The sequence below is a fragment of the Anastrepha obliqua genome, chromosome 1 (assembly GCF_027943255.1).
Source record: "Anastrepha obliqua isolate idAnaObli1 chromosome 1, idAnaObli1_1.0, whole genome shotgun sequence".
In the NCBI taxonomy this organism is placed as follows: Eukaryota; Metazoa; Arthropoda; class Insecta; order Diptera; family Tephritidae; genus Anastrepha; species Anastrepha obliqua.
Window position 1 is genome coordinate 73,053,543 of NC_072892.1, and position 20,509 is coordinate 73,074,051.

At 35.3% G+C, this 20,509-nt stretch overlaps 1 protein-coding gene across 1 annotated transcript in view; it reads left to right on the forward strand.

Moving 5' to 3' along the window:
• LOC129235353 (dystrophin-like) overlaps window positions 1-20,509 on the forward strand; it is a 247,757-nt gene that overhangs the window by 177,237 nt on the left and 50,011 nt on the right. Inside the window, exon 3 of the mRNA XM_054869161.1 lies at window positions 15,065-15,237. Within this exon, the coding sequence (XP_054725136.1) occupies window positions 15,065-15,237 (173 nt within the window). The remainder of the gene's footprint in view (window positions 1-15,064; window positions 15,238-20,509) is intronic.

The following is a 20,509-nucleotide window of genomic DNA, read 5'->3' on the forward strand; positions in this document are numbered from 1 at the left end:
TTTTTGTGCTGAACTTGATTTTTATGTTATTTTGGCTGCATATTTGTCCTTACAATTCACTAGTTCCAATTAAAACTTTTTTTGAAAAGCGAGTGCTATAGAACTGTACTCTCCCTATAAAGGGGGAAAAAATGTTGTATGTAGTTATATTTAAATGTAAAAGATCATTTAGCAATTCCTATAAATGTTGAAAAGTAAAAAAAAATCATCAATTTTGAGATTTTTTTAGGAATTATTGTATTATATTTTTTTCAGAAATTTAGTATTCACTTAAGGGGGGCAGCTACTCCAGACAATCAGTTTTTCGCTCAATGTTTGCGAAAAACTGAGAGCATTTTTTCTCCCGAAATAAATTGCATGTTAATACTCATGCTTAAATGAATATATCAAAATCGTTTTAAATAAAAAAAAACGATATGGCGACGCTACAGCTGCTCAAACGTGGCTCCTTTAATTTGCGCCGTGGAATGTACAGCTTCTTTTAATCAGCTGAAATCAGCCAGACAAAAATATTTCATTAAAATAAGTTATTCCGCTTTGCACTTACCTATTTTTAACAAAAAAATAAAAAAATTGAAATTTTTTTAACGAATTGATCCTAACGATATTTTTAGGGATAACTAATATAAAATATGAGGTACATGCAAAGACCAATATGTTAAAGAATAGCCCTGCAAAATTCTAAGTTGATATCTTGATTACTTTTTGAGTTATATTCGGCAACGCAGAAAAAAACTTGTTCGTGAAAAACGCGATTAAAGTTTTCGTTCTTACTCATTTTCGTTCGAGGCTCATCACTTTACTGACTTTATAGGTACTTTTTAGACTTTCTATTAAGTTTAAAACATTGAAGTGATATTCTTTAGATTGTAGATTGAAATTGTAGGCTATAATATTGTACTGTACTGTGGGCAAAAAGTAAGGTGAATTTGGTTGTAAAATGAAAAATCTTTATTTATTCTTGTAAATCAATTTCATCCCCTTCAAAATAATCCCCTCTCGATGAAATACACTTATGCCAACGATTTTTCCAATCCCCGATAGTCTGAAGGCATTGTTTCACACACATCAACGCGATGACTTTTTCCCAAGAAATTGAGAGTTTTCGGTACCAAACGAGATTTGACTTTTCGTAGGCCCAAATGGTCTTTAAAAATGGTTTTCACAGATCCTTCTGATATTCCGATCATATCAGTAAGGTCTTTAACAGTCAACCGACGATTTTTGAGCACTAACTCCTTCACTTTATTGACGTGTTGGTCATCTGTCATCAACACGTTCTCGACCCTCTTTGAAGTCTTTGTACCACTTATAAACATTTTTCTGTCGAATTACCAAATGCCTTCTGCAACATGCTAAACGTTTCCGCAGTCGAAATTTCATTCCGTAAACAAAATTTGATGGCACTCTCTGCTCAATCAAATCAGACATTGTAAAAATCGAAAAATGCACTCTTGGTCGTTTGGTAAACACAAGCGTAAATATATTACTGATAATTACATTCACCTGACAGTAGGCCCAGATGTTATTAACAGTGCTGCCAACTCATGATAAAAATAACTAGAGCGAAATTTTAATCCTACGAAGATTGACAAATAAATTCACCTTACTTTTTGCCCCACTTTTTGCAATATTGCATATGTAATATTAATAACTGAGCATGAAAAATTGTTGATCTAATAGCCGCTTTGTTGAGTGTTTAGCCGAATATTCGATCCCTAAGGGGTTCTACATAGTCAGCAAATCGAAAGAAGTGGCTCTCTAAAAATTTTTCCTCGGAGGCATTTAAATTTACTAACCTAAAAATTTGCAGATGTATATATTGAAGCTACGTTATGACTTCATTCAAAAGCAGGCTTCTTTTAAATAACTATAACTTTTGACATGAACACTTAAAATGTCTATTATTCAACCACACCAGCTGATATGTTTTTTCTTAGTTTGAGTGTTAAAATGTCCTGTTTCTTTGTTAATGCCTTATTTGATAGTTTACAATTTCATTGAAGTTTTTACAATTGAACTACCAAATAGCAGAAACAAAATTCTTGTAGATGTTATTGTTGCACCTTCAATAAATTCGCCTTATTTTTAAGTATACAAAAAACTTACATTCTTTTTTCTCCTATTTCATTTCATTTGTTTCAGCTTTTGATAAAACTTTTGATAAAACTGAATTATTAGCAAAGTTTTTTATGCCAAGTTTTATGATGATAAGTTTCAGAATACAATAAACTACATGCAAATCGAAGCAACCTGTGTGTCGCTATTAACATATATGTGTACATAGTATACTGGACTTTATGTTTTACAAAAGCCGCATCCCAAATCGCCATATATGCACATACATACATATTTACTTGAATTTTTGTCTCAATTTTATTTGTTAAATTTTTTTCATGTTTTACGCCAGTTCACACACGCGGGCATTAGCACATTTTTTATATATTTTTCTCCACGTACAAATATACGTGGACCAAAATGGCTTAGCTTAATATTTCACAGCTTTAAAGGAACTGTTCGATTAAAACGACAATTTGAAAGAAGTTAGTGGGACAGAAGTGTGACGAATATAAAATAGCGATTTTACAACAATGACCAAATATTTCCACACTTCATTGCCAGAAAATGGGCATGTGTTGCCACATAAACGTTTCCCGCATGCGAATAGTGCAGCCAAATATACCAGAGAAAGCAAAAAAAAAAAAAAACATACGTAGACAAAAATCGAAAAAGGGGTGCTACCAGTGGCCAAAATGCAGCACCAAACTAAACTCAAAACTAGCATTTAAAGAGATCCATACGAAAAAGGAAATAACATAGAAAACTGGTAGCTCTGAAAATTGACGGCCAGTGAGAAAAACAGGGTGGTACATTGTACACAAAGGTGACCAAAGCGCTTAACTTAGCCGCCCCAGCGTTCCTGTTTTGCCGATGTTTTTACTTTTTTGTATTTGTCGCTATTTTAAAGTATATAAGGTAATGTGTTTGGCAACTCCCTGCACTGCCTGCTTATTGCAGCTGTTGCAATTTCATGTGTGCATGTGCCAGTGTGCATTTTCCACACTTTACCCTTTATTTGTTGTGTCACATTTTCCTTCGCGTTTTTCACATTCTCACCATAATTTTCTCTCCACCGAGTATGTAGTTTAGATCTGAATTTCTTATTGTTTGTGGAAAACCTGCTTGTGGCACAACTGTTTGAAGGAAGTACAAAGTGCTGACACAGGCTACAATGTAGCGGCGACATAGCACTTTTTGTTTGGTTGACAAAATAAGCAAATTCATAGAGTGTGACTTGCAGCAGGCACAAAACTGCCCTGTTGGAAATTAGCTCATCGATGGCACAGAAGTCATTGACGACACTGCAAAGGAGTTGGCTTTATGTATGCTAGCTCTCTTAGCAAATCTGTCAGCGTACTTAAAAAAGAAGGCGAGAAAAATTCTAATGATTTCGAGCAGAGTTTGTTGATTACGACTCAAATGGCCCTTCATCGGCGCGCAGCATTATCTGGAAATGTGAAAGAAAGATATGTATAACTAACCTACGCGAATGCATGTCACACATCTTACCCTCGATTAATTCTGTTAGGATTAGGTATTAATTTTACAATAACAAATAGTCAAATGCAAATTGAGTGGCGTGAAGGCTTTTAAAACCAAAAAATAGGTACCACAATCGACTTTCCGAAAAATAAACTGAGTGTTATGAAAGTTAATTTAAATACCCTACTGGGTATGCATTTTTAGATATGATCTTGAAAGTGATCTGCAGGGAAAGCCTTTACCAATTCAATCTTAATAAGCTTTCGGAAATTTTGACCTTATATTTGTATCGCGAGTGGCGATGCATTTTACGGTCGTGAGCCGAGGATAAATACATCGATGTAAAAAATAGCGGACTGCTGGTTAATGTAATTTTTCAAATGAAATAAATGTAGCTTATGGATTTTACAAATTACTGATTTTAATCCTTTGAGAGTTGCTTTACTCTACAATTTAAATTATCTGATTTAGGACTGGTCATGATTATTAAAAAGTCTTACTAACTGTTTTGCAGAAGTTTATTACTGTGCTCGCAGTTAGATAATATATCTTGTATGGCCAATGTACCTACAGATGTATATCTCCTCTTGATACTTTCTAGTATTAATAGTAATTTCTATTCGATTATTTAACAAATTTTCCAATCGGTCTAACTCGAGATGGCATGTTGGTACCTAGCAACATGGTGCCATTTGAAAATGAAGAGGGAAACGAACAGATCACTGAGACCTGATTCATTTCTCTGCAGGGCACATAGGTACATATGTACCTTTAGATACATATACATCTATATTACATACTAGCACATACGTATAGATGTGTGTTGATGCAACTAGTCATGTCTCCTCCACTTCGTACTTAACTCTTCGCCCCCACACACTTTCACCTCATACTCACACACCCTCTGTTGCTTAGGGCCATTGTTGTCCTTTTTCTTTAAATCCCAGCGGCTCAGTACCTACAACGGATGCCAGCTCTTTTTGCTTTGCTATCGTCGACAACGTCCAACGCCGCTTCGTGCCAGCAATTGTTGCCTTTTGTTCCGCTTTTCCTCTTTCACTTGCTAGCATAAATTCGACTAACCTGGTACACACACCTATGCGCATACCTACACATATTTATACGCATACATGCACAGTTTTATGAGGTGTGCTCATTCACTTATTTTACGTCCTTTTTGTGCTGATTTTGCCACTCAACACCTGCTGAGCGTGCATGCATAAGTAAACATGTGTACCTATAAACATACATATAAGCATATATACGAGTACATTTTTACTTGGATGTATGTAAGTGAGTCCCATGTTTGCCAGCCTACTGCTGATTGTTTAAAGGTGTTTCGTTTGCTTAGCAGAGCATACGCACACACTGACACCTACGCCGCCTTACATTTCTATTTCTCTAGCATTTTTAATAATCTGATTTAATGCAGATTTATTTTAAAAGTGTTTTATTTTCACTAAAGTAAAGAAACTTTCGGGATTTGAAACCATTTTTTAATCTAAAATTTTCGCAAACATATTTTTACAACACCATTTGTTTGCCTTCAAACAACGGTTCTAACTAAGAACACCTGCCGTACATATATGTATATAACGTAGTGTATAACTATACCCAGTTATGATCTAAATAATTTCTTTTATCTTATCATAAAATCCATTTCAAGTGGCCGTTTTCGGTACTATCTGGCAGGAGGTATGGGTAACCCATTCACAGAATTTTATCCATCAAAGAACTTTGCAGTTGTAGCATTTTAGCCAATCTTTTAGTACTAAATGGTAATCATGGTTTTCTAATTCTCCATGATAGCTATGGTGTATCCCTATGTAATCGCAGTTTTCGAGTAATGCTTATTTTCCAATCTAGAAATATATGTATATATACATTTATATATATAATTGGCGCTTACATCCTTTTCGGGTGTTGGTCCGAGCTCCTGCTCCTATTTGTGGTGTGCATCTTGATGCGCGGCGGAAAGTATTTCGCTCCAAATACTTTCTTGATACAAATTTTTTGTCTTAAAGAATTTGTTAATCTTAGCAAAGCACAAAATTGCAAAAATACTATAATTTTTACACATTTTGAGTGCTGCTGTGCAAGAAGGCGCATGAGAGACAATCAATTGCTTTTCAGGTCCTTTTATAGGAGAAAGTCACTTTCTGTTAGCTTCTTTTCATATTCTGTGCATTTGTAGAGAAAATCAGAACCATCCCACTGGTTGCAATTAGCTTTGACTTCTCACTGTTTAAACCCGTTTTAGAAGTTCATAAAAGGTTATACGAATATGAAATAGTAGCACTCCAGACATCCGTGAACTTATAAATTTTAGAATTTGTTGCTACTTGGAAATTTTGCTGTATTTGAGATGTATGTGAAATGTGACAAACGGTTTTGGAAAATTTAAGTTATTTTTGTTTCAACTTACTTTTTATCAAACTTTTGAATAATCTATTCTTCAAAAGCGTTTGCCTCGAAATCTGTGGATTCTAGCAAAAGAATTGTTAACAAGAATTCTAGAGAATGGACTAAGCTTTAATAATATATTATTATTTTATTCTATTTGTTTACATGAATATAATTAAAAATAATTACGTGTCACAATTAAGGCAACTAGCAGCAATTGTAATCGTTCTTTTCCCCCTCAATGCAATAATCGTAAAACATGAAAACATATTATATTTTTATTATAATTTGAAATTTACTAACAAATGCTATAAGTACAAAAAAAATTTGGTGCTTGATCTTCTCAAGCACATTATTTTTGAATTTTTGGCTTTATGGCTCGGTCAACGTGGCTTGCGTCGTAATGCTATAGAAAATTTTTTACAAAACACTATCGGTACGCATATAACTCGTCTTCAGATGGTATTTTCCTATTTTAGTGGGCTATATATAAATAAATCGAAGCAAGTGCTTTTGCAATACATATTATTACCAGGGATTAGAAATAATTCTCAACCAGTTTTGTAATAACAATTTGACTAAAAAATTTTATTGAAAGTAGCAAGCGTACTTAGGTAGTTTTCAGGGCGAAGGTTTTCCTCGGGGTTTTTAGTTTGCCGCTGACACTCAAATGTCTTTTTCATTTAGTTCTTTATTAAGGTGGCAAATCTATGTGTAGATTATTGCTCTTGCAAGTAGCTATCGCTTGATACTAACTTTCAAATTGTAATTCAGTTATTATTCGTATTTAGAGATATTTCTATGATGAAATGTTCTTTCCGCTCTTTGATTTGTTACCAATATGATAATATTTTAACCAGCTTACATATGTAATTTATTTACATTTGTTAAACAGTTGGCAAGTCTACTTAAAAATATGGATGTATTAAAAGGTTTTTAATTGTTCTTTGTTGGACACGCATCTTATACCATCTTATCAATTCATATGGTGGTGTTTCATAGTTGGCAGCACTATTTGAGAATATTTATGGTTTAGAACGTTTTAAAATGAAAATGTCTTTGGCTCGATGTCCACCTTATAACTATATATAATATTTTAATAAATTTACGTTATTAATTTTATTATATCCTGTAGACAGGTGGCAATCCTTTTTAAAAATAGTTTTCGTTTTACGCAGTATCGAAAACCTTTAAAATTAGCTTATATTACCCCATTAATTTCATTTTCTAAATAGTTGACAACCTTGTTTGAATTTACTTATGGCCTAAAATTTGCCTAGAAACCTGTATTGCATAATTAATTAACTTATCTAATTATTTTTGATTTCTTAGATAGTTGGCAATCCTGTTCAAAAACTTGGCTGCATTAAAACTTTCCCAAACTACTCTAATTGTAATATATTTTTGTTGAAAAGTGTCCCAGTTCATATATCTCCTTATATGTACGCACCCACACATATGTGTCTCCATAACTGTTTGAGGAAACAGCGTGCCTTAAATTTTTATGTGAACAGATATTCATTTCAATACAACAGCACTTTAAGTTTGTTTTGAACAGAAATACACGTATCCTTCAGTTGACTTCCACTATACCGATAACCACTTCCTCACAGCTCCTCAGTATTGCATCCTGTTAGTCTTTGCTACTCGCTCAGCTATTTATTACAGTTTGTGCCGTTTATTGCCTTGCTTTCTTTAAAAAAATCTATTCCTTGTTTGCTGTCGCCGCCACTCACCTAGATCTCCTGAGTGCCAGTTGTTTTAGCCAAACAACTTCTTTGCTGTCATCTCTTTGACACTCGACGTGCCTTTGCTTTGCGTGGACTTTTCTAATTTTTCTAATGTCGCCTTCTCTTTTCTTTTCGCCTTCGTCTTTTTTGTATTAATGCAAGTACCTTTGTATTAAATTTTGTGCCGTTGCAGTTCTGCGATGCTGTCACTTGTAACACGCATTTTATACACCCTGTTAGAATTAACTTACTTTGCCATGTGCTTTTGTAGTTTGCTAGTTGGCATGTGCATGGTACTTCAATAAGTAGCGTAATGCGCAACTAAAGTATCTTTTTTTTTAATTGAACGAGCTATATCCAAGATAGTTTGTTGTTGCTTTTGTTGTATGTGCCATGCTTTTCTCTAGTGTGCCCCTTTAGCTCCTCTGCCACTTTTATTTTTTATGCTTTGTCGCTTTCATCTTCTAATAAGTAGCCAAAAGGTTACTCATACGCCCTGTATACCAGCATGGTCACCGGCTCACATAGTTCAGCCATACAAACTTAGCCGGTCACTGCTGTTTGAATCATTATTTTTTTCTTGCTGCGTAGATATGTATTTAATATACCTTGACTCTGGCTGCATATTTATTTTTTATATTTTCCACTGTTATTCTTTCTTATGCTTCTTTTCTCGCCGCTGACTCTGTTTTTGATAAAGTGTCATACCTGACGGGAAGTTCAATGCATTTTTGAAAGTTGTTGAATCTTTCAAACACATTTATTTTGGAAAGTTTAGGTGAGTGTGTTCATGGAGTATCATTTTGCGCATTTCCTGGGCATCTTGAAATTCATCGTTTTTAATGTTTTGGGAGTTTTTTCTCTTGGCATTTTTTGACTAAGAAATTAAAGTGCACGACGGGAATCATTGACACAGCCATTATTTAGTAACACAGCCATTACGCCTAAGTTTGAAAACTTCATTCTGGGGAGTAACAATATTTTTATTAAATTTTTTAGTTTTTATAAGTAATTGTTTATTTTACATTTAAAATGGGTATGCAGACAATATTCATGTCGTTTCTTCTTTCTAAAAAAAATTACCACTGCGAAATACCCGTTTTCAGTCTCCAGCAGAATTAAAATATAATTCGCTAGGGAACGGAACTGGATTTCAGACAATGTGTCTGAAAAAGGTTTGGGGTTTTTATGATTAGTTTATTAGTTAGCATAAGTGTAGTGTACATACTATATTTCATAAGAGGCCTGCTTCGAATGCAACTCTATAAAGTTTAGTAAATACTAAAAATTTGGTAGTTCATAGGCCAAGCCTTGAAATTTGAAAAATGGCACAGAATGGATTTTGAATAAATAATTTGTGCACATTTTTTTATTTTATTTTTGTGTTAAAAGTGTGTTTTATTTTGTCTGCCCGTTGTTTATCTGAAAGTTGCTTCTCAAAAATATGAACGCCAAAAAGAAACCACAAAAACACAAGAAAACTAATAAAAACCGAAGCTTTTAAAAAGTCATAAAATAAGCATAAATTGAAGTGGAACATAACGAATGTTTAAAGAAAGAAGATATACTTATATGTACATATATGCACCCCCATAGCTAGCAATGTGTCCAATTTATGTCAAATGCGTGCAAGGGTATTTTTTCGGTTAGTTTCTAATTCTTCTTCTTCGAATCTCCCCACACAAATAGCAGCAGCACAGAGTGCAAGCTAACCAAGCTGGCAGGTAAAAGCCTTTCAACTTAAATAAGCGACATAGCGACGTAAAATGTCAAACGGCAAAATCCGCAGTAAATCCCACATTTGGAGTGTGCACACCTGTGCTGCGGCACAGAGATGTGTTCGTGAACATTATTGATGGTGTTTTTTGTTTTGCTTCTTATTTTCATATATTTTCTTTCTTCTTTTTACATATATTTCATGTAAGTGCCGGAGCGCCAACATTCAGGAAAAAGTTTAAAATTTTGATATCATTGCAAACGATGTTCGGTGTGGGGTATGAGCGAAAACAAAAATAGAAACTCAGCTGGAGGTGGCGGTATGTGCAGGATGGCGCGCGATAGGTGTACTTTTGGTCATAACAAATTTCAGCTGCGGTTAATATTTTAAACAGTTCAAAACGGCAGTTAGGCAGTTACATGTGTACACAAGCACAGTTCGAAGTAGGTCGAGCAGCAGTGGGAGCGTCGTTTTCTTCGTTCGCGTCGTTTCGTTTTCGTTACAGGTGTTTTGTTTTCAGGTTTTTACTGTCACTGTTTCAATTTTTCCCCATTCACCTTTTTCTATCACTCTCTCTCTCTCACCTCCGCATCGTTTTGGTTTTTTGTCATTTTCTCTTTAAACTTTCTATGTCAGATCACTAGCGAAAGATTTCCTTACATCAAAAGTATGCTTACAGCTGTTTACTGGGTACAATGGCTGGAATTGAAATGAACAACTGGCTTGCATAACAAACACGTGCATACACACACCTGAAATTGAACTCACATTCCATAACTTACTCATTCGGCTGATGGGTGGGTGTTCCATCGAAATTGCGAGCCATTGATTCTCGTTATTCATATTTTATGTATGTATGTATGCGTATGATATATGCCCCTAAAAGAATTTTGCGTGTACGTGGCATAAGAGACCTGGCTTAATAAGAGGCGTATGGATTCATATATGAAGTCATATACGCGCATTTTAGGATACCAGCCTGCCAGGATGAGTGCACCTTAGATGACAGTGAATTGTTATAAAAGATTTTATGATCACTGGCGAACTTATATCTTCAAGTGTGAATGCCGGTATAGTTTATGCTTATGCTTATATGTATAAGTATAGACATACCTATAATCTAACCGTAAATGGACAACGCTGCCTGTGGCATTGAAAAAGAACAATATCGTACTCTCGTAGCGCATTTCTTGTGTTTAGGGGGCAAGCCTCAAGGGACTTATGCTTAGTGTATTTGAAATATTCCTATTCTCCTTACTTTAGCTTTAAGAATTCGAGTTATTCCTATATCTGTAATTTGAAAATTGTTTTCTAAGAGATTCAGGATAACTTCTTGTACATTTTATCCATATAACGCATGCTCGACATTTTGTTTATTTGGAAAAGAACATTCAACTCCGTCAGCAAGCAAAAAAAAAATCAAGCCAAACTTCAAATTCAGTGGGCTATAAAATTGCAGACTCGAAATTTTTCTAAAAATTCTGATTAAAGAGGTTGTAGTTTTGCTGAAATTTTGTTGCATATTGTTTTTAATTTACACAAGGTTTGAAACTTGGATTGACTTTTGATATTTGATATTTTAAAGTATATTTTCTTAAAAAGATTACTAAAATTTAATAAAAATTACAAAGCTGTCAAAATTTGTCAGTAAGTGCCTGTGCTTTAGTTATGAAACCTTCTTTATACTTGAGTGTGAAATTTCAGTTTTTCTAAATTCTACATTCCGAAAAATGAGTCCTGATACGCATTTTCTGTATTAACTTTATTTAGTTCTAATTTGTATATTCTAATCTTGAACTAATCGGGTGACTCGATAAGAACAATAGAAAATGATTTTTACATTCGACAACAATAGTATCGGATAGCAAAGTGATTCTGACTTTATTTTCAAGCTACTTTTATGCCATAATGCATAGAAAAGACCATAATTCAACTTTCTATGACTCGTTTCATTTTGGCAACAGCTTCTTGAATGTTAATCGCCAGCTCATCCAAAGTGGTTGGGCGAGACTAAGAACTTGACTCAACCTGGGAGAAAAAATTCGTTGGGTATCAAATCGCCTGACCCCGATAGCTCATTGATAGACGCTCGCTGAACGCTCATAACTGGAATTGGAACCACAGCTGGGATATATTTGTGTTTTTGAGTTTCGGCCGCAGAAAGTTGGTTAAGGGGGGAGCCTGGTTTGTAAGGTCAAAAAAATCATTTTTTTTTTCGTTTTAAGTGATTTCTAATATATTTTAGAATATTCACACAAAGTGACAGAGCCTAATTCTCAATATTTCCGTAGATACAAAGCCAAAGGTAGGCGAGCGTTGGGTAGTTACGCTGTGACCGGACAGCTATACTACAAACTTTATCTTCTTTTCTCGACTTTTCATTTTTATGATTTCTTTGAATTGGCGTACATGAATGAAAAAAAAACGAATGAACCTTTTGAAATGAATCATAGCTTGTTCCCATCAGTATTAAATTCTCTTCTATTTGAACTAACAAAATAGATAAAAATAATTTTTAAGATTTTTATACCAAGTTGAAGTGAATTTTTTTTTATAGAAAGGCATTTTTTTCTTTAAAACCTCCAAAAAATTGAAATTTTGGAATTTCTCTCAGTTTTCTTAGTTCATCTAGAACAAAAAATCATGATAATTAAAAATCCATTTGAATTGTTTGCTTTAGATAATAATTACGAGCTGTATCTTGTACGCCAGTTGGAAACTCCAGCGTTGCAGCGCTCTACTAATTTCTATGTTAAACATTTTTTTTCAACTTATTTTAACCAGTACACAAATTTTTTATAGTTTTTAAATGTTCATTAAAATATAGAAAAAACTTTGCAGTGCTAAATTAATTTTTTCCTGAAAAAAACAAAAAATCGGAAAGGGATGCAATTTTTGGACCTAATAAACCAGGCTCCCCCCTTAACATTGCTCTGTACTTAGTACCGTTGACGACAGTATACCATTTCAGAGGAGATAAGGCCCTATGGAGCCAATCTTATGGTTACGCTAATGCTTAGTCGGACACTTCTGAATTGTTGAATACTCCCAATGTGTTCCCAAATTTCTAAGCAGATAATCGCTTCATGTGTGCTCCGTTCTTAATTTTTTGTGCGAACCTCTAAGTACTAAGTCGCTCCTAAACCTAAGTTTGATTTCGAAAATTTTGAATGGAAACATTTCTTCATTAGTAGAGGAGTCTTTATCATATATGGTGGACAGATCTACATGAAATTCTATGCCGAACCGACATTCAAACAAATTAAATGGAACGCTCTCTGATAATAATTTATGAAAATTTACAGCAATTTTAAATCAGTGAGTTTGTTTTGCTTCTGAAGGAAAGAAATTAGGTACAGCTTTGAAGGAAATTGAAAGGATCTAAAATAAATCAACAATTCCATTTTAATTTTTCGTTTGTAAATACTTAAAAATATTTGGTAATTTTTGGAATATATCTACATACATATATCTACATACTGTGGTCAAAAAGTAAGGTGAATTTATTTGTCAAACTTCGCGGGATTAAAATTTCGCTCCAGTTATTTTTTTCATGAGTTGGCAGCACTGTTAATAACATCTGGGTCAACTTTCATGTGAATGTCATTATCAGTAATATATTTACACTGGTGTTTACCAAACGACCAAGAGTGCATTTTTCGATTTTTACAATGTCTGATTTGATTGAGCAGAGAAGTGCCATCAAATTTTGTTTGCGGAATGAAATTTCGGCTGCAGAAACGTTTAGCATGTTGCAGAAGGCATTTGGTGATTGGACTATGTCGCAGAAAAATGTTTATAAGTGGTACAAAGACTTCAAAGAGGGTCGAGAACGTGTTGATGACTTGGAGCGCTCCGGAGAGTGAAGGAGTTAGTACTCAAAAATCGTCGGTTGACTGTTAAAGACCTTACTGATATGATCGGAATATCAGAAGGATCTGTGAAAACCATTTAGAAAGACAAAGACCATTTGGGCCTACGAAAAGTCAAATCTCGTTTGGTACCGAAAACTCTCAATTTCTTGGAAAAAAGTCGTCGCGTTGATGTGTGTGAAACAATGCTTTCAGACTATCAGGACAAGCTCAAATGCATCATTACGGGAGATGAGACTTGGATTTATGCTTACGACCCTGAAACAACCGACCAATCAAGCGAATATCGTGCTAAAGGCGAGGCCAGACCGAAAGGAGCAGGTCAAAGTCGTTCAAAAATAAAGGGAATGATGACAGTTTTTTTTTGATTTTCGTGGTGTGGTGCACTATGAACCCCTTCCACCTGGCCAAACTGTTAACAAGGAATATTATTTGAGCGTTATTCGTCGTTTACGTGAAGCAATTCGTCTAAAAAGACCAGAACTATGGGCCAACAACTCTTGGTTTTTGCATCACGATAATGCACCGTCTCACACTGCACTCGTTCTTCGTGATCATTTCGCCAAAAATTCCACGCATATCGTTCCGCAACCACCGTATTCACCTAATTTGGCTCCATGTGACTTCTGGCTGTTCCCAAAACTCAAGAGACCACTCCGGGGAACGCGTTTCGAGTCGATTGAGGAGATAAAAGCTGAATCGAAGAAGGTGCTGATGGCTATACCGGAAATGGACTATTTGGAATGTTTCGGAGATTGGAAAAATCGTTGGCATAAGTTTATTTCATCGAGAGGGGATTATTTTGAAGGCGATGAAATTGATTTACAAGAATAAATAACGATTTTTCATTTTACAACCAAATTCACCTTACTTTTTGCCCACAGTATATATACTTTAAAAAATATCATTCTCGATATTAACTTCCTATGAACTAAAGATACCTTTTTTCGAATTTGGGGAATTGAAACTGACAATAAAGCTATACTCTAATGTTTCGTGTTGCTGAAAAGTTAATGTAGAATTCAAATCTACATACAAATTGTCCCAACCTTTTGTGCATATACAAATTGCATAAATACGTATGTATATGTGTAAAACCATATCTCTGCGCGTAAGCAAACATATGTTTAAGAATTGTGAAGTAAATTTGAACCATTTGCATATTCTTGTATCGCTCAAAGTGCTTTGTAGTATAATATTTGCGTATTTGAAACTGCTTTGAAAGCTTTATGCGCAATTTAGTTTACCAGTTCGCAGCGCGCCCCTTGCTATATGTGGGCTGCTTTATCGACTCGTTCCACCTTTCATTCTTTCAACTTTTGCACAAAGAGTAATTTTTTTGCTCAAATAAGCATTTGCAACTGTTTTTGTATCATTTCAACCATTTTAGTTTACCACTTTTCTATACTCGTCGCGGAAAAGTAACTTCAAGCTATCGCGCCAACCACAACATTCCACACAAATATGACAATAAAAAACCAAATAACAATAAAATGTCATAGATTTGTTGTTGCATTTGCTTGTTTACCATAAGTTACTTATATTTCGCCACCAACAATAACAAACACATTGAGCTATATCCAACATCCATCAACATCCGCCGCTTTTATGTGTGTTCCACAATAGTGTTGTGTACGCGCACTGTTGCACCTAAATTTATGCAATATTTCCGTATTTTATTGTAAAACGAGGATATAGTTCGCTCATGTTTTTCTTGTTCTTTCTTTAATTCTCATGCTCATTACAATTCTTCGCTAACATAAGTTTTTTTGCTTTTTCTCCTCATTCTCGTTTGGTAGGATTTACAATCGGAAATTGAAACGCATCGCGTCGTCTATGATCGTCTTGATGGCACCGGCCGCAAATTGCTGGGTTCACTCACCTCGCAAGAGGATGCGGTGATGTTGCAACGTCGGCTGGATGAAATGAATCAGCGTTGGAATAATTTGAAGTCTAAAAGCATTGCCATCAGGTGAGTGAAAACAACTAAGTATATACTAAAGGAGTAAGGTGAGTAGGGGAAATTGGAAGAGAAAACGAGGAAGTGCTGATGGGAGTGTGGGCGGTGGTTTTTTATTTCAATTGTATGCATTTGTGTAAGTATTGCAAGAGGAGGAGCGGATATATAAAAGAATTATGCAAAGAAATTGAATTAAAAGTCGAGTAGGGCTGCAGATCCGTAACGGTAAGAATAGTTACGCGACGCGCGATTGTCGACCTATTGCACTGGGGTCATGATACGCACAGCTTGATTACAATAAACACATCGCTCACGCTTCGTTATACTAAATACTTTGTTGGGTGAATTACATTGTTCGCAAGTGAGAAATATTTACTACGCGTTGACACCTCATTTTGAGGCACTGAACTTTTTAAAGCCAAGATAAATGTAAAAAATGTTTTGAAATTGCGCTGAAAGCATCTTAAGCTGTTTCATCTTTTATATAAGTATATAACCGAAGTAAAAGTTCTGTCGTTGTTTTGAAAAAGTGTATCCATTCTTCCGTCGAAGCGGCGGTATGATCAGGAATAAATTTAGAAATAATATTTATTAGATATTCTTGATGATTCAACATAGTGTGATGCGCTTAGACAAAACGGTCCGTGGCTAGACGTAGCTAAAAACTATAGTAGCTACTAAAAATGTTCTTCTAAAAATTTGGTGCTAAAAGTGCAGTACTAAATATTCGAGTACTAACAAATCAGTATTTTAGTTTAAATAGCGCAAATTTAGTTCTAAGGTTTGCGGAGTATAAACGGTAGAGCAAAAAAGTTGTAAAATTTAAATAAATATTTGTAGCAAATTCTTGTAAAGCAATAATTTTTTTTTTTTCAGAAATAAATATAATAATAATAAAGCACAGGGTTAGCTTTTAACTCATTGTTGTAAGCTGCATATCTACCGAATTCATTGAGCCCTCCAGGGCCCAGGTATGGGCTTGCCATATATTCCAGTTCATCAGCATAATCGCCATAATTTCTGAACGACAGGTAGATTGGGCAATCCGAGCTAGTCAATATTTACGTAGCGCGGAGAGCATAGCATGCGAACTAATCCAGCTTGTCCAACTATTTGTAGCCTAAAAATAAACAGACAAGCGCTAGGGTACGAGTATTCGCCAATCAGTCACATCTTTCACTAAGCTCATCAAGGGCATCAATTAGTTCATAAAAGTTGTTGCATACTGTGCTTTGCCTATTATGTCAATACAAATCCCAGTGAAACCTGTTGGAGGTTAATCGTCTTAGGCAGCAGGCTTAACGAAATGCTCACCACAGAATTCTTTGACTTCTCGGCTAGACCCTAAAGGCCTGTGCTGGTTCAATAAATAAGCGGCCGGAACGATGGTGGAGGTCTGACAGACCGTCTAATATGAGGACCGTCTAATATACAGGCTTGATCTGTTTCTTGTGCAACAAAAAGCTAAAATTTCATAAATTTGAGTCCGTATAGTAAACTGATGAGGGGCGTTGTGCAGTAATTCTTTTTTGGATTGAGTCATTCTGATATAATGTTATTTCTCCGACAAACTCGGAGTATGCCAATCATTCCGCTTACCTGTTCATTGCAGTGTATTGTAGGCGGAAGTCACTGCCATAAAAGAGGGACTTACGGAAATACAAACGAGAGTATTATCCACAAATGAAGTCTTCATTTACTCGGACAGTTAAGCGGCAATAAAAGCGCTTGAATCAAAAACGCACTCGTCAAAAATAGTTCTGGAATGTTTTAAACTACTAATTGACGTATCTAAGTGCTACAAGGTGCACCTTATCTGGGTACTAGGCCACAGGAACATTGCAGGAAACTGTAAGGCGGATGAACTTGCAAGAACCGGTACAACGCTCGATCTCGAACCGGATAAGGCGCTGATACCCATGCCCATAGCCACTTGTAAATTACTTATAGACAGGGAAACCATCAAAAAGGTAAATACAAGCTGGCAAAACCTCACAACATGCGAACTAAGCAGACAGACATGGCCGAACTGGAACAGCGGTCGATCGAAGGTGATAGGTGTATTAACTGGTCATTGTTTAATAGGCAGCCACGCTAGAAGGTTAGGACTCCCGTTCTTCGAGTTCTGTAGAAGCTGTCTTAATACAGAAGAAGAGGAAACAGTCAGACACCTTTTATGTGAGTGTGAAAGCCTAGCTATGAGAAGGCTGCGCACTTTTGATACAGCATTTCTAACCGATGTAGCGGACATAGCCCATCTAAAACTAACGAAGCTCTGCTCGTTTATTAAAGCTACCGGATGGTTTGAAAAGGAACACGTAGAGTACGGATAACTCCAGTGGTATCACAATGGACCTGCGAAAGGTCTAAGTGTGTCTCTATGACAACCACCCCACCTTCCTACCCGCTTGACAGATACTTCTATGTTATTTAGTCTTCTTACTAATTTTTTGCTTGAAATACTGCATAATATCAATTTTGACCATTTCCATATCTACATACAATAAGTTCAATTTACTCCCGCAATAATGACCAGCAAGTTGGCCATTTGACAGCTCGTATCAGTGATTGCTTGGCGGAACTGTACCCACAACTTGGCCAAGTCACTTAACCAGCAGTCACTTGCTTGACACACAACATTCAACAATCAGTAACGAACATGAGCACATCAGCGCTATCATCATCGCACATCGCAATTGCTGTGCCAGCATTAGCACGTAATGAATATAAATGCCAATTATTCTCTGGCGGGCATTGCTGAGCTGGTAATGCTTTCACACACATGCATTTGCATTTATGTGTATAAGTATGTATGTGTACATATGAATAGGTGTTTGTGACCAGTTCAAAGCGCCTACTTTCATTAGTTAGAAACGCTATCTTGTTTTTGTGCTTATAGCATTACTACATAATTTTCAGTGTTTCTCCTTTTCATCAAATTTGGACATAAAAATTAATGACCGGTGGACGGTTGCATGTCCACATAACGGCCCATAACAAGCAATGGGCAAATGAATCTTATAACTATGTAGTTCCAAGAATTTATAGGAATAATTTAGACTTTATCGAATCGAAAGATTTTATTTGCAGAAATTCCGTACTGATATTGATTTTATAGTAAATGAAAGTAGTACTTAAAATTATATTAGATCAGAGAAATGTTATCTGCACACCTCAGAGATTGATCTCCTCTTTGAAGGAGTTGACCAGTTCGGATGTACACCATGGCATCGTCAGAGCCTTGTTCGCAGCTTGACTATGGGAGAAAATGTCAATATATCCCTTGCTTCCACATTCCCTAAGCATTCTGCATGCATGCACGATCGAAAAGACTTCTGCCTGAAAAACACTAGCAGAATTCCGCAGTTTCAAGGAAACAAATAAGTTGGATAATTTAGAAAAAGCTTCTGTTTCGAATCCTTCATTTTAGAACCATCAGTGTAACAACTTCCGTACAGATTTCCCCTCCTTCCATTCCTACCTACGTGGAAAAATTACACTAGCACGGTCACCAAACTGTAGTTTGTGGATAGAGAGAGCTGTACGAAGAGAAATGTAGCTAACGGCATAAAAATGCCAAATCTTTGGTATCTTATATTTAAAAAGAGCGCTGAGTAAGGAATCCAGTTCAAAAGATTGGGCAGAAAAAATAATATAAATTATATAAATTATTATAATTAACTTCTACTACCAACAAAACGAACATTACTCAAATAGCAGCTATGGGAGTGGTAGGAGTGTAACAGAAGTGAGAGTAGTAGCGGTAGCTGGAGTACACCAAGAATGATAGAAAGAAGATTGCGCCCATCAAGAGTGCGTAACGTTACGTTTTTCTGAGTTGTGCAGTATTGCCAAATATTTGCTATTCGCAATAAATTTAATGCTTTGTTATACCGAAAATGCGAAAATTTTGAAGTTTCGTGTTTGTTTCTTTTTTTTAATTTAAAGCTACCGAAACTTTAAGTTAAAAAAAAAACTGTATTTTTATACAAAAGAAGGTTAAAAAAGGCCACTCAGAGAAGATTTTAGTGATAATGAAAATTTGTTGGTTCTTATAAAATTTGATATTTTCAAAGTGTGAATTTATTTTGTTGCTCCTTTTAAGGTTATGCAAGAATATTAAATGTCCCACTCTCAACTCTTCTTAAGATTGAAAACCTTTTTACACATTTTAAAAGGCATTTGAACTTACTGAATGCGAATTAAAACCATAGAGGTGTAATCGTTTCTTCCGGTCATCAATTCTAAGTGGGACATAGGGCATTAAGCAAAAAAATACCAGAAAATACTAAAGAAACCATAATGACATTTTTATAAAAATAGTACCTTATCTAGTTACATAACCTCAAATATATCAAAAAAATCGTTCCCTTAACAAAAGAGTTTCGCTTAACAAAAAAATAAAACTAATAAATTTAATTATACATAACCATAACACATTTATTTAAAAAAACGCACATTTTAAAAATAATTTGCCACGCACACAAAGCTCTTTAAGTAATTCAATAAAGATTTGGTGTTTATTTTCCTTAAATGGGCATTTTAGTGCGTTTTTATATCCAAAGCTAGGCAACACTGCAGTAGCGAGAGAGAGATTTGACTGCCGAAAGCACCTGTTGCGGGCAATGCCACCAGATGTTAAAAAAAGTAAAGCTAAATAAAACTGAGGGAATTATTTAACTAATTATTAAAAAATTTATATTTTACAAAATTATAAACGTTACATTTTAATTAGAACAGGCTAGAAAAATGTCATGAAGAAAGAACTAAAACTCCGAACCTAAATAACAAAAAAAAAATGCTAAATCAAGTTACGAAAAGGGTAATCTGGCCATACTGGAGCTAAAATCACGTAACTAGTTGTCAAATTCGCTGAGCGCAAAGTAACGGGACCACGATAGGCGCCACCTCATTACTCTTTCCATCATGTAGCGCTCCGGACGAGTTCCAAGTTCTACCACCTTCAGACATCACTGAAATTTGTTTTACTATTACTCTCAGCTACTAGCAGCTACAAAATGTAGCTTGGAGCGCGGCAAAGCAATTCATCGCGCGTTTTGGGCTACCTGCTCCGCTACTCATTGTCCAAATTCAGAGCAGTAGTGAGCACGAAAATTAAAGCTATTAAGAAGCAGAGTAGTGTCAAGAATAGCCAATTTGTCTTTATTCTGTTTAAAGTTTATATTTTATAAATCTTTTACAAACTCAAACCGGAAACTTATAATTAATTTAAACAAATGAGTATACGGGTGCACATTCAACGAACCGACGACTACCCCTTTCG